The 23,422-nt window shown below is 38.2% G+C and overlaps 1 protein-coding gene across 1 annotated transcript; it reads right to left on the bottom strand.

Moving 5' to 3' along the window:
- Positions 1 to 3,312: 3,312 nt before the first annotated feature.
- On the bottom strand, positions 3,313 to 22,551 carry LOC107858958 (cleavage stimulating factor 64). The gene is given in 10 exon segments (XM_047406616.1): positions 3,313 to 3,689; positions 3,982 to 4,281; positions 4,772 to 5,197; positions 5,424 to 5,459; positions 8,884 to 8,961; positions 9,136 to 9,356; positions 9,491 to 9,539; positions 10,049 to 10,223; positions 21,852 to 21,930; positions 22,395 to 22,551. Coding segments are annotated over 10 exon segments (1,593 nt in total). The 5' UTR covers positions 22,432 to 22,551; the 3' UTR covers positions 3,313 to 3,497.
- Between the last annotated feature and the right edge of the window lie 871 nt (positions 22,552 to 23,422).

Below are 23,422 nucleotides of genomic sequence, written 5' to 3'. Positions count from 1 at the left end.
GAAGAAATGCCATAAATTAGGGTTTTATTCAGTCCACATTTCAATACTAAAAAAGTAGTTGGCTCAAGTTTCTCTGTTTCTTCATAATTTTTTACCTGTGAAAAGGGAAATGGGACGACGAAGAACTCGAAGTTGTTGTCACCGGAGAAGTCTTCATGTTGATTGACGGTTGAAAATCGAAAAGGAACTCGTCCGACTATTTATCGCCGGAGTTTGAAGGGAGAAATTTTGCAGAACTATTGGTTGGGAGAGAGTTGAGAGAAGTTGGAGAGAGAGAGCGATTGATTTGGATTGAAGAGGGTGTGGGTTGGATTGATTTGTATTTTTTAACAGATTAGAAAGTTTTAAAAATATTAATCAAGTCCACAATTAACTTAATCAAGTTTCCTAATGATGCTTGACCCTATCTGTTGGTCAATGTCACCAATCCTTCATTCAAGACTTAAAAGACACCTTTCCTTCAATTTTCTCAACTAACTCATATAAATTGGGACGGGGGAAGTAATACTTTTGCATATTTATACAAGTGGTATGCATTCATTAGTTTGGTATATACACCCGGTGTGGGCAAGTTTTTACCTTTTCCAGGGTGCTTCAAAACAATAATAGAAATAAATACTTAATATTTTCTCCGTCCAGATTTACTTGTCACTATTTTCCTTATTTAATTTTTATTTTTACATGTCATTTTTGACAAATCGTGAAAAAGATAATTTTTTTCATGTTTTAACATTAGCATTAATTACTTATTCTCTAAATTATTTTTAAATACCTATAGCTAAACATCAATTAATAGAGTAATATGATAAAGTCACTATATCAATCATTATTTTTTAATAAATGTGTTACATTAAAATGTAACAAGTAAATTCAAACGAAGAGAGAAGAAACGCGAACTAAGACACGAATTTTGTCAACCAAAAAAAAAAAAGAAACCAAGCAAAGAATTTATAGCTGAGAAGTAATTGGGCCAAGTACCAAATGAAGAAGATTTTTCTTACTCCATCCATTTCAAAAAGAATAACCTGCATTGACCTTAGGAGAGAAAAAATAAAGAAAGACTTTTGAATCTTGTAGTCTTAAATAAAATTATGTTAAATGTATCAAAATGTCTTTTAATCTTGCGGTCTTAAACATGACATGTGAAAAATTGAAATTAAAGTGTTGCGAAAAAAGAAAAGGGTCATGTCATGACCCGAACTAGGGTCTGGCCGTGATAGGTATCTCAAGTCCATCATGGATTGGAGACCACCCTCATCGCCTAACCTCATGAGCACAATGATAATAATAATGACAATGCGAAAGTCACCTCAAAATAGATTAAAGAGATGCATAGATACTATATGAAAGCTAAGAGTTCATCAATATCCAACAAACCTATATCGGTCCACAAAAGTCTCTAACAACCGAATATCAACCTATGTCGGGACATGCCCTCGACTATAGCCAAAAGGAAGTCTAAGGGGATACTTTACTGCATAAGAGAAATAAGACTATGAAGTGACAAAGCCTTCCGAGGGATGGAAGCTCACCACCTCAAAGCTCATCAGCGGACAAATCTGAAACACCCAACTCTACACAAGATAACCGAAACACCCCTAGGATTATGTTAGTGGATGAGCCCTAGCATGTAACTCAAGGATAAGGGAAAAAATAATGTCATTTCAAAATCAGTCAAATTCAATGCACATAATTCGACGCATATACATATATATATATATATATATATATACCCACGGACTATATGGGGTCAGTGTCACCTCCTGAACGGGCCCCAGTGCGTGTTAACCGCACGAACCGGAGATATCATAAAAGGTCAGGGATTCCCTTGTACCCTTCGCCCTCCATGATACGCATGTATATAAATACACTTAGGGGATTCCCTTGTACCCCGCAAGCACACGGTCATTAAGACCAACCCTCACATCGAAAAATATGAGTTTCCAATATAAGTCTTTCGGACTCACACCTTCACTGCTAGCTAACACAACTCCCATTAATGCCCAATTAAAATATTTAATACATAACCCATCCACCAATTTCAGGAGTCAATTAATAAGGCATTATTAAATGGTATCGTCATACCGACTATAACTTGCAAGCAATGTCATTAGCCAACACTTTTGGGAATTCCCTCGTACCCCACAAACTTCATTATTAAATCGCTTGGGGGATTTTCATGTACCCCACAAAGTTTTCAAGACCATCTTCATTATCCAATTAGCCAATTATGACATACATTAGTTTCACAGTAATAAATCAAACCAAACACTTTGGGGATTATCACCATAGTTTACAAAATTAGGGAATCCATTGTACCCCGAATTCATTAACCCTTTTCGTACCAATGCAATAATGCAAGTGAACAAATCAACTAAGTGACAAAACCATAGTCATTGACAATTTTGCAAACATGTTAAGGGCATTCAGTTTTCAAAACCAAAACCAAGTAATTGGGGAATCTGTGGTACCCTAAATTTATTTACCATTTTCATGCACCCCACAATATTCAAAATCAATAATAAAGCATGAATGTTGCATAAATGACCATGGAAAATCAATAAAATAACCAATCATGTCAAAAGCCCTCAACTATGACAAACCCACATTCAAAACCATACATTAATAATCAGTTTTATGTTATTAATAAAATAATAGTTCAAGGGAAAGAGATACATGCTTGAGATATCAAGGATTATGTAGAGAAATCAATGCTTGAAGCTTTAGATGTTCAACCTTGAGAAAACCCTAGGTAGTTTCTCTTCTCTTTCCTAAGGAAAGATGATTTGGGGAGTTTGTGAGTGATAAGACGTGTTTAAAGACCTAAATTTCGTTCATAAGGGATTAGGGACGGTTATAGGGGGTGAAAAGACCTTAGTGCCCTTAAATTAAATCAAAACGAAGCAACTTATTCCGCTTGGCTATAGCCCTGCGACGCATGGCCATAGCAAACCACTGGGTTTGCAACGCACAGCCACAGCCAACCTTAGGGTTGGCGGCGCAAGGCCAAAGCCAATCCATTTCAGTGGCGTTTGGCGATCCCTCCGCAGCGCGGAACCTATGCAGAGGGCCCCCTTTGCAACGCCCACCCATTTTCAACATACAAAAGTACCCCCAACGCAACCCACCACCACTAGACTTGGTTTACCATCGATATAGGGGTCCTAAGGATCATTTTTAAGACCTTACTAGAGTGTTAAAAGCATGAAGTGTTACAGGTCATTTCACTCATTTGTTTTTGAAATAGACTAAAAAAAAGTAGGTCACTCTTTTTTAAACCGAGGAAGTAAATATCCAATGCTAGAGTACAACTTGAGCTTCAAAATTCTAACCTCTTTTTTCCATTTAGCTTTGTAACAACCTGCTCATAACCGTTACATGAATATAATACACTCTAGTGCATTTATGCTAGATCCTTGAGAAATATCACTTTACAATATGGGAAATGATGAGACAACATGCTCTTCTGCACAAATATTTCAAAGGGGCAAAGAAGCTTAGCTTGCTGGTGTATGTATCTGAGGTCCTCTTCGGGTACTAAAGTTTGGCTGCGTTGGCTGACAAAGCATGTGTTGGAGCTGAATGACCTGTTTCTGCTGATCTGGTGGCAGTGAACTTAACTGCTCAGGAGTGAGACTCAGTACTTGTTGCAGCAAGGCAGACTCAGCGTCCGATGGAAGCTGCTGGACCTGTTGAAAAAGAACATATCTTAATATAACTAAACTATACCATATTATAGCTACATCCTGTGTGGTTCTAGATATAGTACCAAATTTTTTTAAAAAAGCAAGTCATTTAACATATTCACATCCAGAACTGTACCAGACCATCAGAAGTATTAGTTACACAAACTTCCAAATCAACCTATCAAGCAAGAAACCAAATAGGAGTAGAAGCATCTAAATTCACTTTTCATCTGCAATTGATATGTCTTAAGTTCCTAAAATTGATTGAAAAGAAACTGCAACGCTCTAAAATTACCTGACTAGCTTGTTTATCGGGGTTTGACGTTTCTGCTGCAGCTGAAACTTGAATTGAGAGTCTGGACAGGGGCATAGATACACTTGCATCATGCAAGGCATAACTTATTCCATCATTTAGCCTTGCCGTTTTCGAAGGCCGACTCAGAAGATCTGGATTATTAGCTGCCCCTCTCTTCTCCTTAGGTAAACCGGAAGGGTAAGCTGGTCTGGTAATCCAAGATGAATTGTTAGGAGCCTGGGGTCGTCTCGATTCTTTAGTTGGATTATCCAAGACACCAGAAACTGCTGAAGGGTTTCCCTGTTACCAAAAAAACAAAATTAAAAACGACCATATTGATGTCCCCATGGAAGAGACATAGTACAGTATCACCGAATGTAAGTCTCTTGCAGAAAGATACATACTGCTCCATATAGCAACTATCCTATGAACTTCCTAGATTTATTTCGCTTGGGGGTCAAATCAAGTAAATTTTCCATGAAGTAGAAAGGGGGCAAGGAGCAGAGCTTGTATTATCAATGATAAATCGACCTTTTGCACAAGATTCTAGTTATCTTCTCATTTCATCCAAAATCTATTAAGAGAACCTAATATTTAAGCTCTCTTCCTTTATATGGTAAATTTATTCATTGGATAATTACATAACCATTCAAGCATGACAATCATCCAAAGTGATATTATAATGTCCTTATTAAGTCATTTTCAAACTAATGCTTCCATAGATTTTATATTTTGCGGTCGCTGTTCTTTTATTTGCCATAATAGACTAACAGCAAAGAAAGATAGACACCTGAGAACCTTGTTCCAGTAATGGGGGATGCATTGATGGAGGAGAATGGTAGCTTGTATTTTCTGTCCCCAGCTAACTTTTATATGTAAAATTTGTAGACACAACTGGCCCAGTTTGTTGCAAGAATGAAATCTGCATTTGCTGCTTTGTAGCAGCTCCCACCTGAACTGGTGGGTTAATTGACAAATCGACATGGGGTTGTGTTGATGGAAGGATTCTAGAAAGCGTGGACAACTGACTCTGCAAAACTTGGTTCTGCCCTGGTTGCACCAGATGAATCTGGGGCCGTGCCTGGGGGAGCAAACTGGGGGGAAGTGGGGGTAACCCCAGAAAAGACTAAGTTGCTAGTTGTTGACTTTGCTGACTATCTAGCAACAATGGCTGCAGCTGAGGTGCAGCAAATTGCCAAATATTTGGCATCTGCAACTGCAAATTTCAAAGATTATCAGGTGTTGCCCTTTGACTAACTGATGCCTCAAAAAACAACTAAAACAGCAGTAGAATGTCCCCCCCAAAAAAAAAGAATGTGTCTCAGCTGATTTTTAAATAAAATTAAGAATGAGGCAAGAATTATAGAAACAAAATTCTTAACCTGACTCTGATACCAAAACGATAGTGGTATTAAAATGAAGTATGGAGCCAGTGAACGAACCATTGGTTGGGTTACTATTCCAAGTATTAGCTGTACCTGCATTCACATATAAATACAAACTTGTAAGAATGTAATTTTGATAATCATGCAAGGGTCGTGACCTCGATCAGGTGAGGTGCATTAAGGGGGAGGACGGTAGAGTGTTGGTGGAGGACGGCCACATTAAGAAGAGATGGCAGTCGTATTTTCATAGGCTCTTGAATGACGAAGGGGATAGAGCTATTGTGTTAGGGGAACTGGAGCACTCAGAGGAGTGTCGGGATTTTAGTTATTGTAGACGTTTTAAGGTAGAAGAGGTTAGACAGGCTGTCCGCAGGATGCGAAGGGGTAGGGCGACGGGGCCGGATGAGATACCGGTGGAGTTTTGGAAGTTCGTTGGAGAGGCTGGTGTAAGGTGGTTGACTGGATTGTTTAATGAAATCTTTAGGACGGCAAAGATGCCCGAGGCGTGGAGGTGGAGTACCATGGTCCCTCTCTATAAGAATAAGGGGGACATTCAGAGTTGCAATAACTATAGGGGGATTAAGTTATTGAGTCACTCTATGAAGATCTGGGAGAGAGTGGTCGAGGTGAGGCTGAGACAGATAGTGTTTATTTCGGAAAACCAGTTCGGATTTATGCCCGGCCGCTCGACGACGGAGGCAATCCACCTGGTGCGGAGGTTGGTGGAGCAGTATAGGGAGCGGAAGAAGGATCTGCACATGGTGTTTATCGATCTGGAGAAGGCATACGACAAAGTCCCTAGGGAGGTGCTTTGGAGATGCTTGGAAGTGAGTGGAGTACCGCTGGCATATACCAGAGTAATTAAGGATATGTATGATGGAGCGAAAACCCAGGTGAGGACGGCGGGAGGAGACTCAGAGCATTTCACTGTCCTGACAGGATTGCATCAGGGATCTACTCTTAGTCCCTTTTTGTTTGCGTTGGTGATGGATGTTAGTCCCTTTTTGTTTGCGTTGGTGATGGATGTGTTGACGCGGCGCATTCAAGGGGAGGTGCCGTGGTGTATGCTTTTTGCAGACGATGTAGTTCTGATAGATGAGACTCGAGGGGTGTGAATGACAAATTAGAGGTGTGGAGGCAAACTCTTGAGTCTAAAGGGTTCAGGGTGAGCAGAAGTAAGAGAGAGTATGTGGAATGCAAGTTTAATGACGTGAGGCGAGAGAATGAGGTAGTAGTGAAGCTGGAAGCACAGGAGGTATGTAAGAGGGATAAGTTCAAGTATTTTGGGTCCGTGATCCAGAGTAACGGTGAGATTGACGAGGATGTCTCGCACCGTATTGGGGCGGGATGGATGAAGTGGAAACTCGCGTCGGGGGTGCTGTGTGATAAGAAGGTGTCGCCCAAGCTTAAAGGCAAATTCTACAGGGTGGTAGTCCGTCCGGCCTTGTTGTATGGAGCGGAGTGTTGGCCAGTTAAGAACTCCCACATCCAAAAAATGAAGGTGGCAGAAATGCGGATGTTGCGCTGGATGTGTGGACTGACTAGAGGGGATAGAGTTCGGAATGAGACTATCCGGGAGAAGGTTGGTGTGACTTCAGTGGAGTGCAAGATGCGGGAAGCACGATTGAGATGGTTCGGACACGTGAAGAGGAGGGGCATGGATGCCCCGGTCTGTAGGTGTGAGAGGCTAGCGTTGGATGGTTTTAGGCGGGGTAGGGGTAGGCCGAAGAAGTACTGGGGCGAGGTGATTAGGCGGGACATGGAACAGTTACAGCTCACCGAGGACATGACCCTAGATAGGAAGGTCTGGAGGGCGCGAATTTCGGCAGAGGATTAGGGCCAGTTTGGGTCGCTAGTGTAGGGAATTACTTGGTGGGGGTTTTATTCCTGTTATGATTCCGTCTTCCGTGTTCCATGTTTTATTACGAATCTGTGTGCTTTCCTCTGTTTTATATTACTTATGGGTGCCGTATTTATGTTATGTAATCTGCTTCTGTGCTTTACTATGTGTTTGTGTGGTATCTCGTGTCTTGAGCCGGGGGTCTATCGGAAACAGTCTTTCTACTTCATCAGAGGTAGAGGTATGGACTGCGTACATCTTACCCCCCCAGACCCCACTAGGTGGGAATACACTGGGTTTGTTGTTGTTGTATGCAATGTAAAAAGAAGCAGCATTGTTATTGTGATGCTGAGAACTTGTAATAGACCCCCTTCATGTTGCAATCAAGCATGCTCAGCACTCCAGAAAAGAAAAATGGCAATGCAATGCGGGAAAACATCTAAGACAACAAGCATACAGCACCGGCGTTCAGGGAAAAGTAAAGCTCATGGTTGTGATGCTATTGCAAGCCATCCACAGTACAAAAAAAAAAAAAAGCACATGTGCAGCATCTTTTTTTGTTATTTATACAATAAGTGTAACAAAGAAAAGAAAGTATTTACATTTTTCTTTTCTTTGTTACACTTATTTGGTGAATGCATGACCTAAATATGGGCCGTCTACTCTGCATCTAGGACAATAAAAGTTTAAATTCAGATCAAATTGAAACCATGTGTTTGATGTCACTCCTCCAACAAATTCCTAGATAATGAATATAAATTCCATCCAAAAAATATTAGCGGGTGGCAGTGCAAAAGTCAGCAACGTAACACATCTCTGCTGGTTATCTTTTGTATCTTATCTACAAAAAAAAATACGTAAGTGCTGAAAGTATGAAATGATAACGGGGCAAAGAAGTGGGCACAGGTGAGGAACCCACTTTACCACATTCCTCTCCCTACGGCTACGAGTACCAAAGCCGGTGATGCCAGCATGTGGTCCTTGAGGATTGTCCTGGCCAGTTTATGTACACATCAACTAATTTTACGAAGTACCTGGCTACCTGCTACCTCCCACCAGCACACGTACCGGATAACTCTATCCACCAAGGCTTGAAAAATGGAAAGAAATCACCTAGTGTTTTGGCCTCTGTTAAACTTTATCTGGAACACCATTTTAAAAGAAGCCATTTCAAATAAACTAGATCTTAGACACTAGGCCAAAGCCAAGGGGACCTTGTTCAGAGGGATAATGTCGACAAAATCAAGATTTTTTAATTAACCTTCTCCGTAGTCCCAACTCTTACAACACATGCATATTTGCAGACCATGTCATAAACATCAGTGGACATACACAGATTCATTAGTCCTAATCCAGCAGAAAGTTTTAAATTGTGACTTTCAAATACTGATGAAAGAAGGAACCGGGGACAAAACACTGCGAGTAAAGTTTTAGAAGCCTTAAATGACTTCTTGGCCATGCTGCAGTAATGAACAACGTAAGCAGAGAAGCTATATTCATGGCCATGCTGCAGTAATGAACAACATAAGCAGAGAAGCTATATTCATCTAAGGGGTCACCAACTATGAAGAACAGATGATTGTTTTCATTATTGAGAAATGAGAAGTCAACAATAGCAAAAAAGCTAAACAACAGCAGAAACTTGCAATACGTTAAGCATATACCATAGGTTAAGACCTGAAAAAGAGCTTTTGACAAATTTGGAATTGCTAGCAGCAGTTGGCGCGTCTGTTCCTTGTTTTGTGTACACATTGCCTGTCACCAAAATTACAATAATCAAGTCAAGCAGTTATCCCCGAGGTTCACATACTTGTGGGATTACACTGGCTATGTTGTTGTCCAAGTTTGTTGCTGTGTTATAATTTTGCAGCAACTTCAAGCAGAACTAGAAATATCATTAGTGGGAGAAGGGTTCAATCAATATCCTACCTTGAGTTCAGACACAACATCATTCAGTTGGCTCCTAGAAAATTTGGACATAAATAGTGTTAAAGGATCTACTCCAGACTGACCGACTGAGCTGCCACTCTGAGCAGCTCTAAGAGCTCCTGCCATAACAGCTGCAGCAGCCATAGCTACCGGCATGCCTAATGGCTGCTGAAGTGCAGAATCCACGGGGAAATCAGGTCCCCCAATGTGTTTTTGGGGTTCTGATAGACATTACCGTAGAAAAGTTAGGTTCTAATATGCTAAAGAGGGAAAAAAAACAATTGCTACTATTGATATGAATCTGATGCGCCCCTTTATTTTGCCTATTGAAAAAGAATGGGTGAAAAGAAGAAACGAAATCCAAACATACCAACATTTGCGGCCATACCAGGTCCTCCGCGACCCTGACAAAAAAGACAAACATGGTCAATTGAATAGATTTTACTAATTACAGATGTAAGTCACATAGGTGATAGACCGTAGAGGCAAAAGAAGAGGAGCAAATTGTAGGTAGCTAAAATAGTTAAAGCACCAGACACCAACTTTAATGGTCATTAACGAGGATCAAAGTCAGTGACATTAATGTTGGATATCATAAGAAAGCATAAATTCATGTCCCACAGAACCTAATGAGAAGCCAAAACCGTCTTATATGAAATTTAATCATTTCCATAACTCCACTATCACAGTCATGGCTTTGAAATAGCCAATCGTTGAGCAGCATAAAAACCAATAACTTTTGATATATATATGAACATTTTGGTCGAGACATACAGCTCAAACAAGAAGGAAAATGGCTGTCCAGTCTAAGGAGGGAGAAGTTAAGAAACAGGCAGTGAAAGAAACACACCAGTAATTTTTGCTAAGGACTACTCATAAAAATAAATTTTCCCAGAACATCTAACTATCTAACCTGTTCACGATTTTTATCGGAATTTTTATCATTTTCAGCAAAATCAACTCTTAACTGCCGACCATTTATCTCATACCCCTGAAGATTACAACGAGCACTTAACAGAGTCTCTTCATCCTTGTATTCGCAGAATCCAAAACCTTTTGGTTTCCCAGTTTCTCTATCAATCACTAATCTGAGGGGGGAAACAGAGTGAATAAAAACATGAGAAATACTAGGCAGACTCATCCAAGTAAGAGAGGAGATGGCGGAAGAAACCAGTTCCTATCAGATGAAAAGAGTCTCCTTCAGTCAGTCATCCTCCACATGATGCCCTCTAAACAAAATTTTAAAATCCTTGCTGGTGAAAAGTTTTTCGACCAGCTGCACTAGAAACTTCAAGCATTCATTTTCATACTAAGGGCTCGTTTGGACGTGCGATATGAAATCATGATTTGAAACTCTAATATGAAGTTGAAGTTTTATTTGGACATGCAATTTGAATTTCTTTTCCTCATAAACATGAAAACTTTAAAAACTATGAAAACTATCAAAATTTCTCCAAATCTTATACAATCTTACCAAATGAACAAACCATAGTTAGTTCTTTGAAGAAATGTAAGAGAGATTGTATGGAAGATTTACTGTATTTCCTTGTGTTCAATGTACAGAATCCTACCACTATTTATACATGTATATGCTGAAAAGGAAATGTAATAACAGAATAAATGCATTACTCTAATTGCTCTAATCTTGACTGATTTTATTCTCTACCATAAATACAATCAATCTTTGTACAGCTGTAGATATTGTGAGCTGTGTGTATCACTGTGTGTATCTCTTGTGAGCTGTCCAGTATCTTTAGTTTTAAGGATTCCTTTCTTCTCCATCTTATCATCATTGATTACCTTATCTCCAACATCCCGCTCAAGTTGGAGGGGAAAGAGGAGAGCCCCAACTTGCCAAGAATCGTATGCAAAGATGGACCAGATAGAGGTTTGGTAAAGAGGTCGGCAAGCTGAGATTTTGAAGGGACAAAAGATAGAGATATCAACCCTGAAAGAAATTGTTGGCGGACAAAGTGACAATCCAGTTCGACATGCTTTGTCCTTTCATGGAAGACAGGATTCCGGGCAATGTGGATTACAACTTGGCTATCAGAGTATACGGGTACTGGTAATGATGGTTCAAGGGATAAATCAGTAAGAAGACGGGTGAGCCATGTTAGTTCTGCAACAAGACGTCTCATTGAACGATATTCAGCTTCAGCTGAAGAAAGGAATATGGAGGTTTGTTTTTTCGATTTCCAACTAATAGGAGAACTGCCTAAGCTTATAAAGAAACCACTGACAGATCTGCAAGAGTCACGGCAAGCCGCCCAATCTGCATCACAAAAAGATAAAAGAGAGAAATTTGGGTTTGAATAGAGAAAGAGACCTTGAATGGGGTTTGATTTGAGGTATTGAAGGACACGGAAAGCTGCTGTAAAATGGGAAATAGATGGTTTTTGCATGTATTGACTAAGGGTCAAGACAGTGAAAGAAAGGTCGGGTCTTGTGTGGGTAAGATAGTTAAGTTTGCCAATCAAACGCCGATAGATGGTTGGATCCAGCAAAGGAGTTTCAGACGCATCAGTTAATTTGATGAAAGGATCGAGTGGAGTAGATACTGTGGGGAGACTGGAGCAATCAAATTCACTGAGTAAGTCCCTCGTAAACTTGCTTTGTGTAATGATAAAACCTATTGGTTCTCGCATGATTTCCATTCCCAAGATCCTTTATTTGAAATTTTGAATGTAAAAAAGACTTAGGATCTGGAAGTTCTTGAGCATTATCACTGGTGAGTAATAAATCATCAACATAAACTGCCACAATGGAGATAGAGTTTCCTGTCTTTTTGAAAAATAATGAATAATCATTAAGAGGTGAGGAAAAGCCTTTGAAATTGAGAGCCCCTGCAAACCTTGCATACCATTGTCTGGAGGCTTGTTTCAAACCATAGAGAGATTTCTTGAGTTTGCAAACATGGTGAGGACTGGGTGGACACATTCCTGAAGGAAATTTCATGTAAACCTCTTCTTGGAGGTTCCATGGAGAAAAGCATTACTTACATCAAACTGAGAAACAGGCCAATTTGTTAGGAAATTAAGATTTATCTAGAAACTCCTAGTTAGAAGATATTTTTTGTAGAAGAAAATCCTAGATATTAGATATTTTTTGGAATAGGTTCTTCTAGAATATCCTAGTGTAGTATCTTGAATAAATATCTTATAGAATTATCTAGATATTCTAGAGTAGTAGAAGATAAGGATCACTAGATTTTTCTTGTAGATATATCTAGAAGGATATCTAGAATCATCGATACACTAGTATAAATAGGAGGCACATTGTGCATTTGTAACCATCCAGAAAAATTGAAAACACTAAATAAAAGTTTCAGCTTCTCCTTTTTTTCACTGCAGACTTTTTTGTACCAATTTACAGCTGCATCATTTTCACTGTTTCAACTTGTTTTTCAATCCTTCTTTTGACATGGTATCAAAGCCAATTTCTTACGGGATCTGAATCTGTTTTTTTGTTGATTGGCTCATCTTATTTTTAGCTCTTTTTTCTTGGATCTCTTTGTTGAAAACATGGCACCAGAAAATCAACCAACAACGGGTCCTCCAATTTTCTCGGGGGAGAATTACCATATTTGGACCATTAAAATGAAGGCTTATTTGAAGGCTCTCAACTTGTGGGATGTTGTTGAGAGAGGAGAACCTGTTGTCCAGCCATTGAGAGACAACCCAACTCTCAATGATCAAAAAGCATGATGAGTTGGTGACTAGACCTCCAAGAGATCTCACTTGCATACATTCAAGCCTTACGGAAGTGATGTTTACAAGGATTATGGCTTGTAAGACAGCCAAAGAAGCCTGGGATAAGCTAAAGGAGGAGTTTGAAGGCAACAACAGAGTTAAGTCTGTTAAGGTCTTAGCTTTAAAGAGGGAGTTTGAGCTCTTGAAGATGAAGAATTCGGATAGTGTAAAAGAATACTCTTCTAAGCTGATGGATATTGTGAACCAAATAAGGATACTTGGTGAAAACTTTCCAGATCAAAAGGTTGTTGAGAAGATCATGGTCAGCCTTCTGGATAAGTTTGAATCAAAAATCTCAGCTATTGAAGAGTTGTGACTTGACTACTCTTTCAATCGCTGAGCTGATCTCTAAATTGAAAATCCAAGAGCAAAAGGTAACTATGAGAAGTGAAAGGACAGTCGAAGATGCCTTTCAAGTAAGGCATAAATTCAAGCAACAAAAGAAAGGCAGAAAAGTCTCTTCAGACCACTCTGGAGAGGTGAAATCTGGTGGATACCAAGGTGAATCGTCGAGGAAAGGAAAATTTCCACCTTGTGGTATTTGTAAGAAGACAAACCACTTGGAGAAGAATTGTTGGCAGAAGTCCAAGAGGTCTCCTATTCAATGCAAATACTGCAAGAACTATGGGCACATTGAGAAGTATTGCAGGCAAAAGCAAACTCAAAGTGGTCAAGTCTTCCCAACGAGTAAATTTTGCGGAAGATCACCAAGTTGAAAAAATAGAGGAGGAGGTTTCGCACACATCACATGTTGATCGATATAATTGGTATGTCGATAGTGCGTGCACAAAGCACGTGGCGATTGATGAAAATCTGTTTGTTAGCTTGGACAGGTCTGATAGGACCAAAATGAAGCTTGGAGATAATGCACTAGTGCAAGCTCAAGGAAGAGGATCAGTGAAATTCCCTACAGACGAAGGTATGAAAATCATAAACAATGTTCTTTATGTGCCAAGCCTAACTCAAAACTTGTTGAGCGTAGCTCAGTTGCTTCACAATAATTATTCACTTACTTTTAAGGATAAAAAATGTGTCATTTATGATCCTAAAGGTTGTGAAGTAGCTAAAATTAGCATGATTGGTAATTCCTTTCCAATTTCATGCTATTTTGCTGAAAGTTGCTCTTTCAATGTTGAAATGAGTGATACTTGGCTTTGGCACAAAAGATTCGGTCATTACAACCTTAGTTCATTGGTGTATATGCAATCCAAGGTATGGTGCTTGATGTACCCAAAATTGACATGTGCCGAGATGTTTGTGAGTCATGTCAATTTGGTAAATTGCATAGATGATCCTTTCCTAAAGGAAGTCTTTGGAGGGCGAAGGAAAAGCTAGGGTTGGTTCATACAGATATATGTGGACCAATGAGGACGGCTTCTTTGAGTGAGAATAAATATTTTATTCTCTTTATAGATGATCTAACTCGAATGACATGGATCTATTTTCTAAGTAGCAAAGTTCAGATGTTCTCTGTTTTCAAAGAATTCAAGACTATGGTAGAAAGGGAGAGTGGCTGCCGGTTAAAGTATATCAGGTCAGATAATGGAACTGAATATACTTCACATCAGTTCAGCAAGTATTGTAAAGATGTGGGTATTCAACAACAATTCACTGTTAGCTACACTCCAGAATAGAACGGGGTTTCTGAGAGGAAGAACAGAACAGTAATGGAGATGGTGAGATGCATGTTGGCAGAAAAGAAAATGCCTAAATATTTTTGGGCTGAGGCAGTCAATATTATCGTCTATTTGCTAAACAGATTACCAACTATAGCACTCCAAGGCATGACACCATTTGAAGCATGGAAAGGTATAAAGCTGTCTGCGAGACACTTAAAAGTCTTTGGTTCAGTCTGCTATGCACATAGCACATGTTCCAGATGCTAAAAGAGGCAAATTGGATAACAAGGCAGAACTATGTATTTAGTTTGGCTATAGCACAGCTGCAAAAGGGCACAAAGTGTATAATGTTCGTACAAAGAAGGTTCTTATCAGTAGAGATCTTGCGGTGGACGAGTCTAGCCACTATGATTGGGATCGAGATATTGTTGTAAAGAACCAAGATGGGAGTACTTCAGTTGTAGCTCAAAATCCGCAGATAAGTGATAGTTCTTCCAGTCCTATTGCTGGAGCAGGACACCTTTCAAATGTTGAATTGACAACTGATTCTCCAGTTTTGAAGATCAGATCACTAGTTGAAGTTTATGAACAATGAAATTTTGCTCTCGTCGAACCTTCCTTTGAAGAAGAAGCGGGTCATAAAAGCTTGGATTTCTGCAATGGAGAAGGAGCTTGCCATGATTAATAAAAATGATACTTGGGAGCTGGTTGATAGGCCCGACCAAAAGAACGTCATTGGTGTCAAATGGGTCTATAGAACGAAGTTCAATCCAGATGGCTCCATCTTCAAACATAAAGCCAGACTCGTAGTTAAAGGTTATTCCTAGCAGCCTGGAGTGGACTTTGGAGATACGTTTACTCCTGCGCGAGGCATGAAACAGTAAGATTTCTAGTTGCTCTTGCAGCACAATACAAGTGGAAAATTTACCATTTAGATGTCAAATCTACATTTCTAAATGGATTTCTTGAAGAAGATATTTATGTTGAACAACCTGAAGGTTTTATAGTTCCAGGTGAAGAAGACAAGGTGTATAAGCTTAAAAAGGCTCTCTATGGCTTTAAACAAGCTCCGAGAGCTTGGTATAGTAGGTTGGATACTCATTTGCTGTCTCAAGGCTTCAACCGAAGCCTAAATGAGCCTACTTTATACTTCAAAAGGCAAGCTGAAGGGAAGTTAATTGTGATATCTGTTTATGTTGATGATTTGATGATCACAGGTGAAGATTCTCTTACAGTTCAAGAAGTCAAAAATGCGATGCTAAAAGTTTTTGAAAAGTTTGATCTAGGAAAAATGAAGTTCTTCCTGGGAATGAAAATTTCTCAATTTTCTGAAGGAATTTTCTTGTCCCAAAAGAGGTATGCCCTGAATCTCTTAAAAAGGTTCAAGCTTGATAAGTGCAAACCTGTTGCAACTCCACTTGTTGTGAACGAAAAGTTATGAAGGATGATGGAGAAGATCGGGCAGATTCAAAACTTTATAGGAGCCTTATTGGAAGCTTGTTGTATCTAACTGCTAAGGGCCAGATGTGATGTTTGCAGCTAGTCTACTGTCCCGATATATGCAATATCCCAGCACCAAGCATCTTGGAGCTGCTAAAAGGGTGTTGAGGTATATTAAAGGGACAACCGATTATGGCATTTGGTACAGAAGTGTGGAGAATGGAGTTCTTATTGGCTATTCATATAATGATTGGGGTGGATGTTTGGACGATTATAAAAGCATATCTGGTTATTCTTTTTCATTTGGCTCAGGCATTTTTTCTTGGAGCACAAAGAAGCAGGATATCGTAGCTCAATCTTTAGCTGAAGCCAAGTATGTGGCTGTGCTACAAATCAAGGAATTTGGTTGAGGAAAATCTTGTTTGAATTGGATCTTTTGCCAGAAGAATCAACAGTGATCTATGTGGACAATAAATCAGCCATTGCTATGGCTGAAAATCCAGTGCAACATGGAAGGACGAAGCATATCAACATCAGATTTCATGCTTTGCGAGATGCCGAGAAAACTGGCGAAGTTAAACTGGTGCATTGCAGAAGTGAATAACAACAAGTCGAAATTCTAATCAAGGCTCTTCCCACAAACAAGTTTTGAGTTTCAAAGGTCATTGCAGGGAGTTTTCAATGAAAAATCTTAAGGAAGAGTGTTAGGAAATTAAGATTTATCTAGAAAATCCTAGTTAGAAGATATTTTTTGTAGTAGAAACTCCTAGATATTAATATTTTTTGGAATAGGTTCTTCTAGAATATCCTAGTGTAGTATCTTGAATAAATATCTTGTAGAATTATCTAGATATTCTATAGTAGTAGAAGATAAGGATCACTAGATTTTTCTTGTAGATGTATCTAGAATCATCCATACACTAGTATAAATGGGAGGCACATTGTGCATTTGTAACCATCCAGAAAAATTAAAAACACTCAATAAAAGTTTAAGTTTCTCCTTTTTTTCACTGCAGTCTTTTTTGTAGCAATTTACAGCTGCATCATTTTCACTGTTTCAACTTGTTTTTCAATCCTTCTTTCCCTTCTTTTGACACAATTCTTCTTGATTGCAATAGATAATAGGCATATGATAGCTATCATCTTAACTACAAGGGAAAAAGTTTCGGTGTAGTCTATGCCTTCCTTTTATATATCACCTCTAATAACCAATCTTGCTTTAAGCCTTTCTATACTTCCATCAGCCTTTTGCTTAACCTTGTATACCCACTTACAAGGTAAAGCTTTCCTTCCAGAAGAGAGAGGCACCAAATCGATTAATGCCTATAATTCAGAATCCATGGCAGCTTGCCATCTAGGATGTTGACAAGCTTGAGAATAATGAGTCGGTTCTGAAATTTGTGAAACAGAATGTAGTAAAGCCTGATTTTGATCGGAAAGAGAAGAAAATGGATAAGTAGTTGGTGAGGAAGGAACGGCCAGACAAGTAGTAGTAAGATCAGTGGCAAAAAAATTATTGCAAACAAAGTCATGTAAATGACTAGGTAAAGTGCTCATGAAAACGAACATCCCTTGATGTGCATACCTTCTTAGAATCGAGAATAAGAACTTTGTATCCCTTTTGCCCAGTAGGATATCCTAAAAACACACAAGCAGCTGCTCTAGGCTCGAATTTGCTTCTAGCATGTGATAATGTAGAAGCATAACACAAACATCCAAAGCTTCTTAAATGATGATATGAAGGTTCTTGATGAAACAAGAGTCCATAAAGTGTGTTACCTTGTAATACTCTAGATGGAAAACGATTGATCAAATATGCTGTTGTGAGTATGCACTCTCCCCAATAAGGAATAGGAACTTTGGAATGGAACATTAAGGCTCTTGCAATTTCCGTTAAGTGCCTATGTTTCCTTTCCACAATTCCATTCTATTGGGGTGTGGCTATGCAAGAAGTTTGATGTAGAATCCCTTGAGATTGTAAAAAAAAAGATGTTTCGGCACTCTTCCTTAGTTCCAAGGCATTGTCGGATTTTATCATTCTGACTTTAGCATTGAACTGTCTTTCTATCATGCACAAGAAACTCTTTAGTACTGAAAAAGCATTTGATTTTGTAGTCAACAAATAGGTCCAAGTTCCTCTACTAAAATCATCCACAATTGTTAGAAAGTATTTATATCCATTATAAGTAGGAATTTTACGCGATAAGAAGGTGCCCCCAAGCTTAACGTCAAATTCTATAGAGTTGCAGTTCGGCCTGCTATATTGTATGGAGCGGAGTGTTGGCCGGTTAAGAATTTTCATGTCCAAAAGTTGAAGGTGGCGGAAATGAGAATGTTGCGTTGGATGTGTCGATTCACAAGTGCAGACAAGGTTAGGAATGAAATTATTCGGGAGAAGATGAGTGTGGTATCATTGGAGGATAAAATGCGGGAAGTGAGGTTGAGATGGTTTGGTCATGTGATAAGGTGGGGCACGGATGCCCCAGTTCATAGGTGTGAGAGGTTGGCCTTAGAAGCTTTCAAGTGGGGTAGGGGTAGACCAAAGAAATACTGGAGAAAAGTGATTAGACGTGACATAGAGCAGTTACAGCTGACTGAGGACATGATCCTGGATAGGAAGATATGGAGGAAAAACATTAGGATAGAGGGCTAAGGGTGTGGTTGAGTTGTAGTCAGTAGGTAGGGGATTTGTGGTGTCCTTTGTTTGGCAAGGTACTTTTTGTGGATGTCGTATCTATGTTATTTTATCATGTTCTATGCTTTTGATGTTTTTTGTATACTACCTCTTATACTGCCTTTTATCTTGAGCCGGGGTATATCGAAAACAGCCTCTCTACCTCGTTAGAGATAGTGGTATGGACTGCGTACACTCTACCCTCCCCAGACCCCACTATGTGGGAATATACTGGGTTTGTTGTTGTTGTTATAAGTAGGAACTTTATATGGACCCCAAATGTCAATGTGAATAAAATCAAAAATTTCTTTACTCTTGATATGACTAATTAGAAATGGAAATCTGGACTGTCTTGTTTAGGGGCACACAGTGCAAGGACAATCAAAATTTGAAGAAAAAGAAATGGAACTGATATATTTCATTGCATTGAAAGGCAAATGCCCGAATCTTACATGCCATAACATTACATCAGATTGTGATTTGGCCGAAATAGGGACAGAAACTGAAGCTAGAACAATATGAGAATTAAATCTCTTAGGAAGTGAAACTACTGAATCTAAAACAGAATGAGAAGTATATGTCTTATTGAACGAAACAACTTTTGAAATAATGTTTTTTGTGGCAAGAAGTTGAGTGCGAGAAGGCTCTAATATGTATAGTCCGTCTTTGACTTTACCAAAAACTTGAGGGCTCTTCAGTAAAGGGCCCTGCAAAAGACAAACAGTAGATGTGAACATGACGACACACTTGAAAGATAGACATAATTTATGAATCGAGAGTAAATTATATCTGAAACATGGGATATAAAGGGCATTTGTGAGTACAAAATCAGGCAAAAGAGAAATAGTTCCTACATAAGTAACCTTTACTCTAGATGAATTAGGCAACCTGACCATTATAGGCTTAGGTAAAGGTATGAGAGATAAGAAAGAGTTAGAATCAAAGCACATATGCTCAGAGGCTCCTAAATCAATAATCCATGATGTAGAATTTGAATTGTCTACTGAATAACAAGAGGGTGAAGGTTCAAAATATATACCAGCAGTTGAGTTGGCATTCACTTCTGATCCAACAGTTTTTCCAACTTGAATATGTTTTAAGAGATGAACAAGCTGATTGAATTGACTTAGGGAGAGTTGCTGAGCAAAATTAGGATTCTCGGAGGCAGTAGGAATAGATTGATTCCCTTCTGATTCTTCCATTGAATTTGCAGAGTTGCTTCTCACAGTTCCTTGAAATTTCTTGGATTTGGTGAACTTAAAATCTGCTGGAAAACCTATTAGCCTGTAAACAATTGTCTATAGTGTGATTAGTCATCTTGCAATAATTACACAATAGGTTGTTTTTCTTTCCTTTGTTAGAAGTATTTCCTTTGAAATAAGTATTCCCAACTTTCTGATTATAGTTAAATCCAGATCCGGTTCTCTGTTGAGTATTGAGTTGATTTTCTGAGATAGCAGATTTTCCTACCATGAAGGATGAGTTTCTCCGGGAAACTGAGAAGAGAGATGAGTTTCTCTCTGATTTTCATCCTGCATCAAGAGAGAGTAAGCATGGTTCACAAAAGGTAAAGGATTAAGCATAAGAATATTGCTTCTGGCCGGTGCATAGGTATCATTCAATCCAATGAGGAAATGAATGAGGCTCTCATCGTCTTTGAATTGGATTATCTTCTTTTTTCCTTCACATGAACACACACAGGTGCAAAGCATATTAGCATTTAACGTGTCCAACTCATCCCATAACCATTTCATCTTGGTGAAGTATCCAGCAATATCACTGGATCCCTTGGACTAACTCTACTAATTTTTTCTGCAGATGATACAATTTTTCCCCATTGGGCTGGGCCAAATCTGTGTTCCAGATCTGACCAAAGATCTTTGGCCATTCTGGAAGCAATATCTTTAGAAAGCGAATTTAAAAGCCAAGATGTTACCATGTCGTTGCAGCGACTCCAGAGTTTAAAAGTCGGATCGTCCAGGTCTGGAGCAGGACAAGTTTCATCTATGAAGCCCAACTTGTTTTTTGCTGAAAGAGAGATACGAATAGACCTTCTCCACCCTGGATATCCTTTGCCATCAAAGGAAGTATTGACCAAGACCATTCCCGGTGCATCAGATGGATGAAGAAAGTAAGGATGAGAATTGTCAATAGTAATTCCATTGTCTTGTTGAGCAGTGGTATTAGCAGTGCTTTCAGAACTCTCAGCAGTGGAATTTGACATCTTTGGAAGAACAAAGAGAGAGAAAAATCGAAGGAATTAAAAGAGATGAACTAGCAGATGTTACTGCTCTGATACCATGAAGAAATGTAAGAGAGATTGCATGGAAGATTTACTGTATTTCCTTCTGTTCAATGTACAGAATCCTACCACTATTTATATATGTATATGCTGAAAAGGAAATGTAAAAATAGAATAAATGCATTTACTCTAATTGCTCTAATCTTGACTGATTTTATTCTCTACCATAAATACAATCAATCTTTTACAGCTGTAGATATTGTGAGCTGTGTGTATCACTATGTGTATCTCTTGTGAGTTGTCCAGTATCTTCAGTTTTAAGGATTTCTTTCTTCTCCTTCTTATCGTCATTGATTACCTTATCTCCAACATTCTTAAATAAGATATAGAAATATCCTAAAGTAACGCATTGATATCACATATCCCCATGTTCCTTTTATAAATAAATATTTGTGATCATAAACTTTTAAATACACATTAATTTATAAAGATCCACTAGTCAACAATAGTACTAACTAGTCATTTTTGGTTATAATCCTTTCATATGGTATGGACAATCTCTTACACCGAGCATGAGTCTTTTTTCCAAAATTTAAAATGATGATTTATTTTTTTACAAAATATAAACTTATCGATAATGTTTTACATAAAAAAAATTGAAATCATGTTTTGGAATGCCAAATCATGTTTTTTGGATCATGATCCCAAATCTCATGCCGATTTGAAATCATGACTTCATATCGCATATCCAAACGCACGATAAATCTAAATGATAAAAGGTTTTCTAGCTGTCAAAGACTACTCTATCCATTGCACGATAAATCTAAATGATATAAGGTCTTCTAGCTGTCAAAGACTACTCTATCCATTGGTCAACTCAAATCCTCAATCAGCCAAACTGCCATTTACAGGGATGCATTACCAGATAATCAACATTATGAAACAATTCCAGAGTAAAATAAGGGAGAAGGCAAAGAAGATAAACAGACCTGAAGGAAACAACAGGTCCAACATCCTCACAGATTTGAATAAGTTGCTCCCCAGTAGCATCATATGGTATATTCCCAACTACATAATCCAAATTACATACAAAATGTCTTACTACCAGTACTAATATACATAGAGAAGCAGCATAAATTGGTTATCAATTATCGTATTACTTAGTGATAATTTTGTTTATGTTATCATTTGGTGTGTTAATAATACCAATCGTTTCTTATTCTGTTTACTATTTTTTCTAGACTATTTTTGTCCTGAGTTGGGGTTTATCGGAAACAGTCTATCTCTATCTTACCTATGAGGTAGTGCAATGGACTGTGTACACTTTAGGTATATTGTTCTTGTTGTCGTAAGCAACGTAAAGTGGATGGAATTACCAAGTCTAATGTGCTGTATATTTAAAAAAAAATTCAAGTAATAAAGCAACATTAAGTGGAACTACAATAATAATCCAAAGAGAATTAGATAAATGCAAGAGAGAAATTAGGGTTAACCAAAAACGGAGCAAATGCAAGAGAGAAATTAGGGTTAACCAAAAACGGAGCAACGTTGAGAATCAGAAGTGGGCATAATAATTAGTAGTTAGAATGATTTGTGGAGGGAATGAGTTTCATCCTTTCCCTCTTTTACACTTCATTCATGCCCCGCGCATTCTCCTTTTCCTTTTCAAATTGGGATTTAAGCATTGAGGGGAATTAAAAGGGAAACGGGTCGGGTCGGGTCGGGTCGGGACGGGTCGGGTCGGGGTCATAGCAGCCCATTAATTTACTATAGTGACTTATAGGCCTCATTTGTCTTTCTACTTTTAACTTTTAATGAGAGTCTGAATTTAAAAGGTTCAGAATTCATAATATTAGTAGTATTAATATAAGATATGTGTGTTGCATGTATGTTTTACATCAATCAATCAATAAAACTATATGCATAGGTATTACATTATTAAAGTGTAGCAGTTGATGTGAAAATAAGTTTCATGTCTATTTTAATTGATATAAATAAACATTGCATCTCAAATATGTCATTACGATTAGAGATTTGGAGTTAATGTACCCCTGAACTTTGTGAGTTGATATACCTCTAAACTCTTTGTTTTAAAAGTGTCTCGCATATATTTTATCCGTAAAGAAATGGCTCACATATACCCTTCTCTTAACGAAAAAATATTCACTAAATAGGAAAAATATTTTTTGAGGTGAAAATGATTTTCACCCCCCAACTTTGATTAAAAAATCAAACTCCCCCCTCAACATTGAACAATAATCATACTCCCCCCTTTATCCCATGTAATGTCCATTTTGTCCTTATAATTTTAATCCTATATTTATGTAATATCTTTTTATATTATATGTAATGAATATTTTTTTAACATGGATATTTATAACATTTTATTTAAGTTTATTAACTTTATAAGCAAATTAATATTTTTTTATAAATTTATCACAAAATTCAATGTTATTTTTTAAGATCGTTATTTTAGTATTATATGTATTATAGAGTCGTTTGGTGTGAGATATAATTATAATAATTCATAGATAAAGTTCATAATTATTTATCCTGCGTT

The sequence above is a fragment of the Capsicum annuum genome, chromosome 2 (assembly GCF_002878395.1).
Source record: "Capsicum annuum cultivar UCD-10X-F1 chromosome 2, UCD10Xv1.1, whole genome shotgun sequence".
Taxonomy (NCBI): Eukaryota; Viridiplantae; Streptophyta; class Magnoliopsida; order Solanales; family Solanaceae; genus Capsicum; species Capsicum annuum.
Note: the sequence above shows the minus strand (reverse complement) of the source record. Positions and strands in the feature narration are given on the sequence as shown.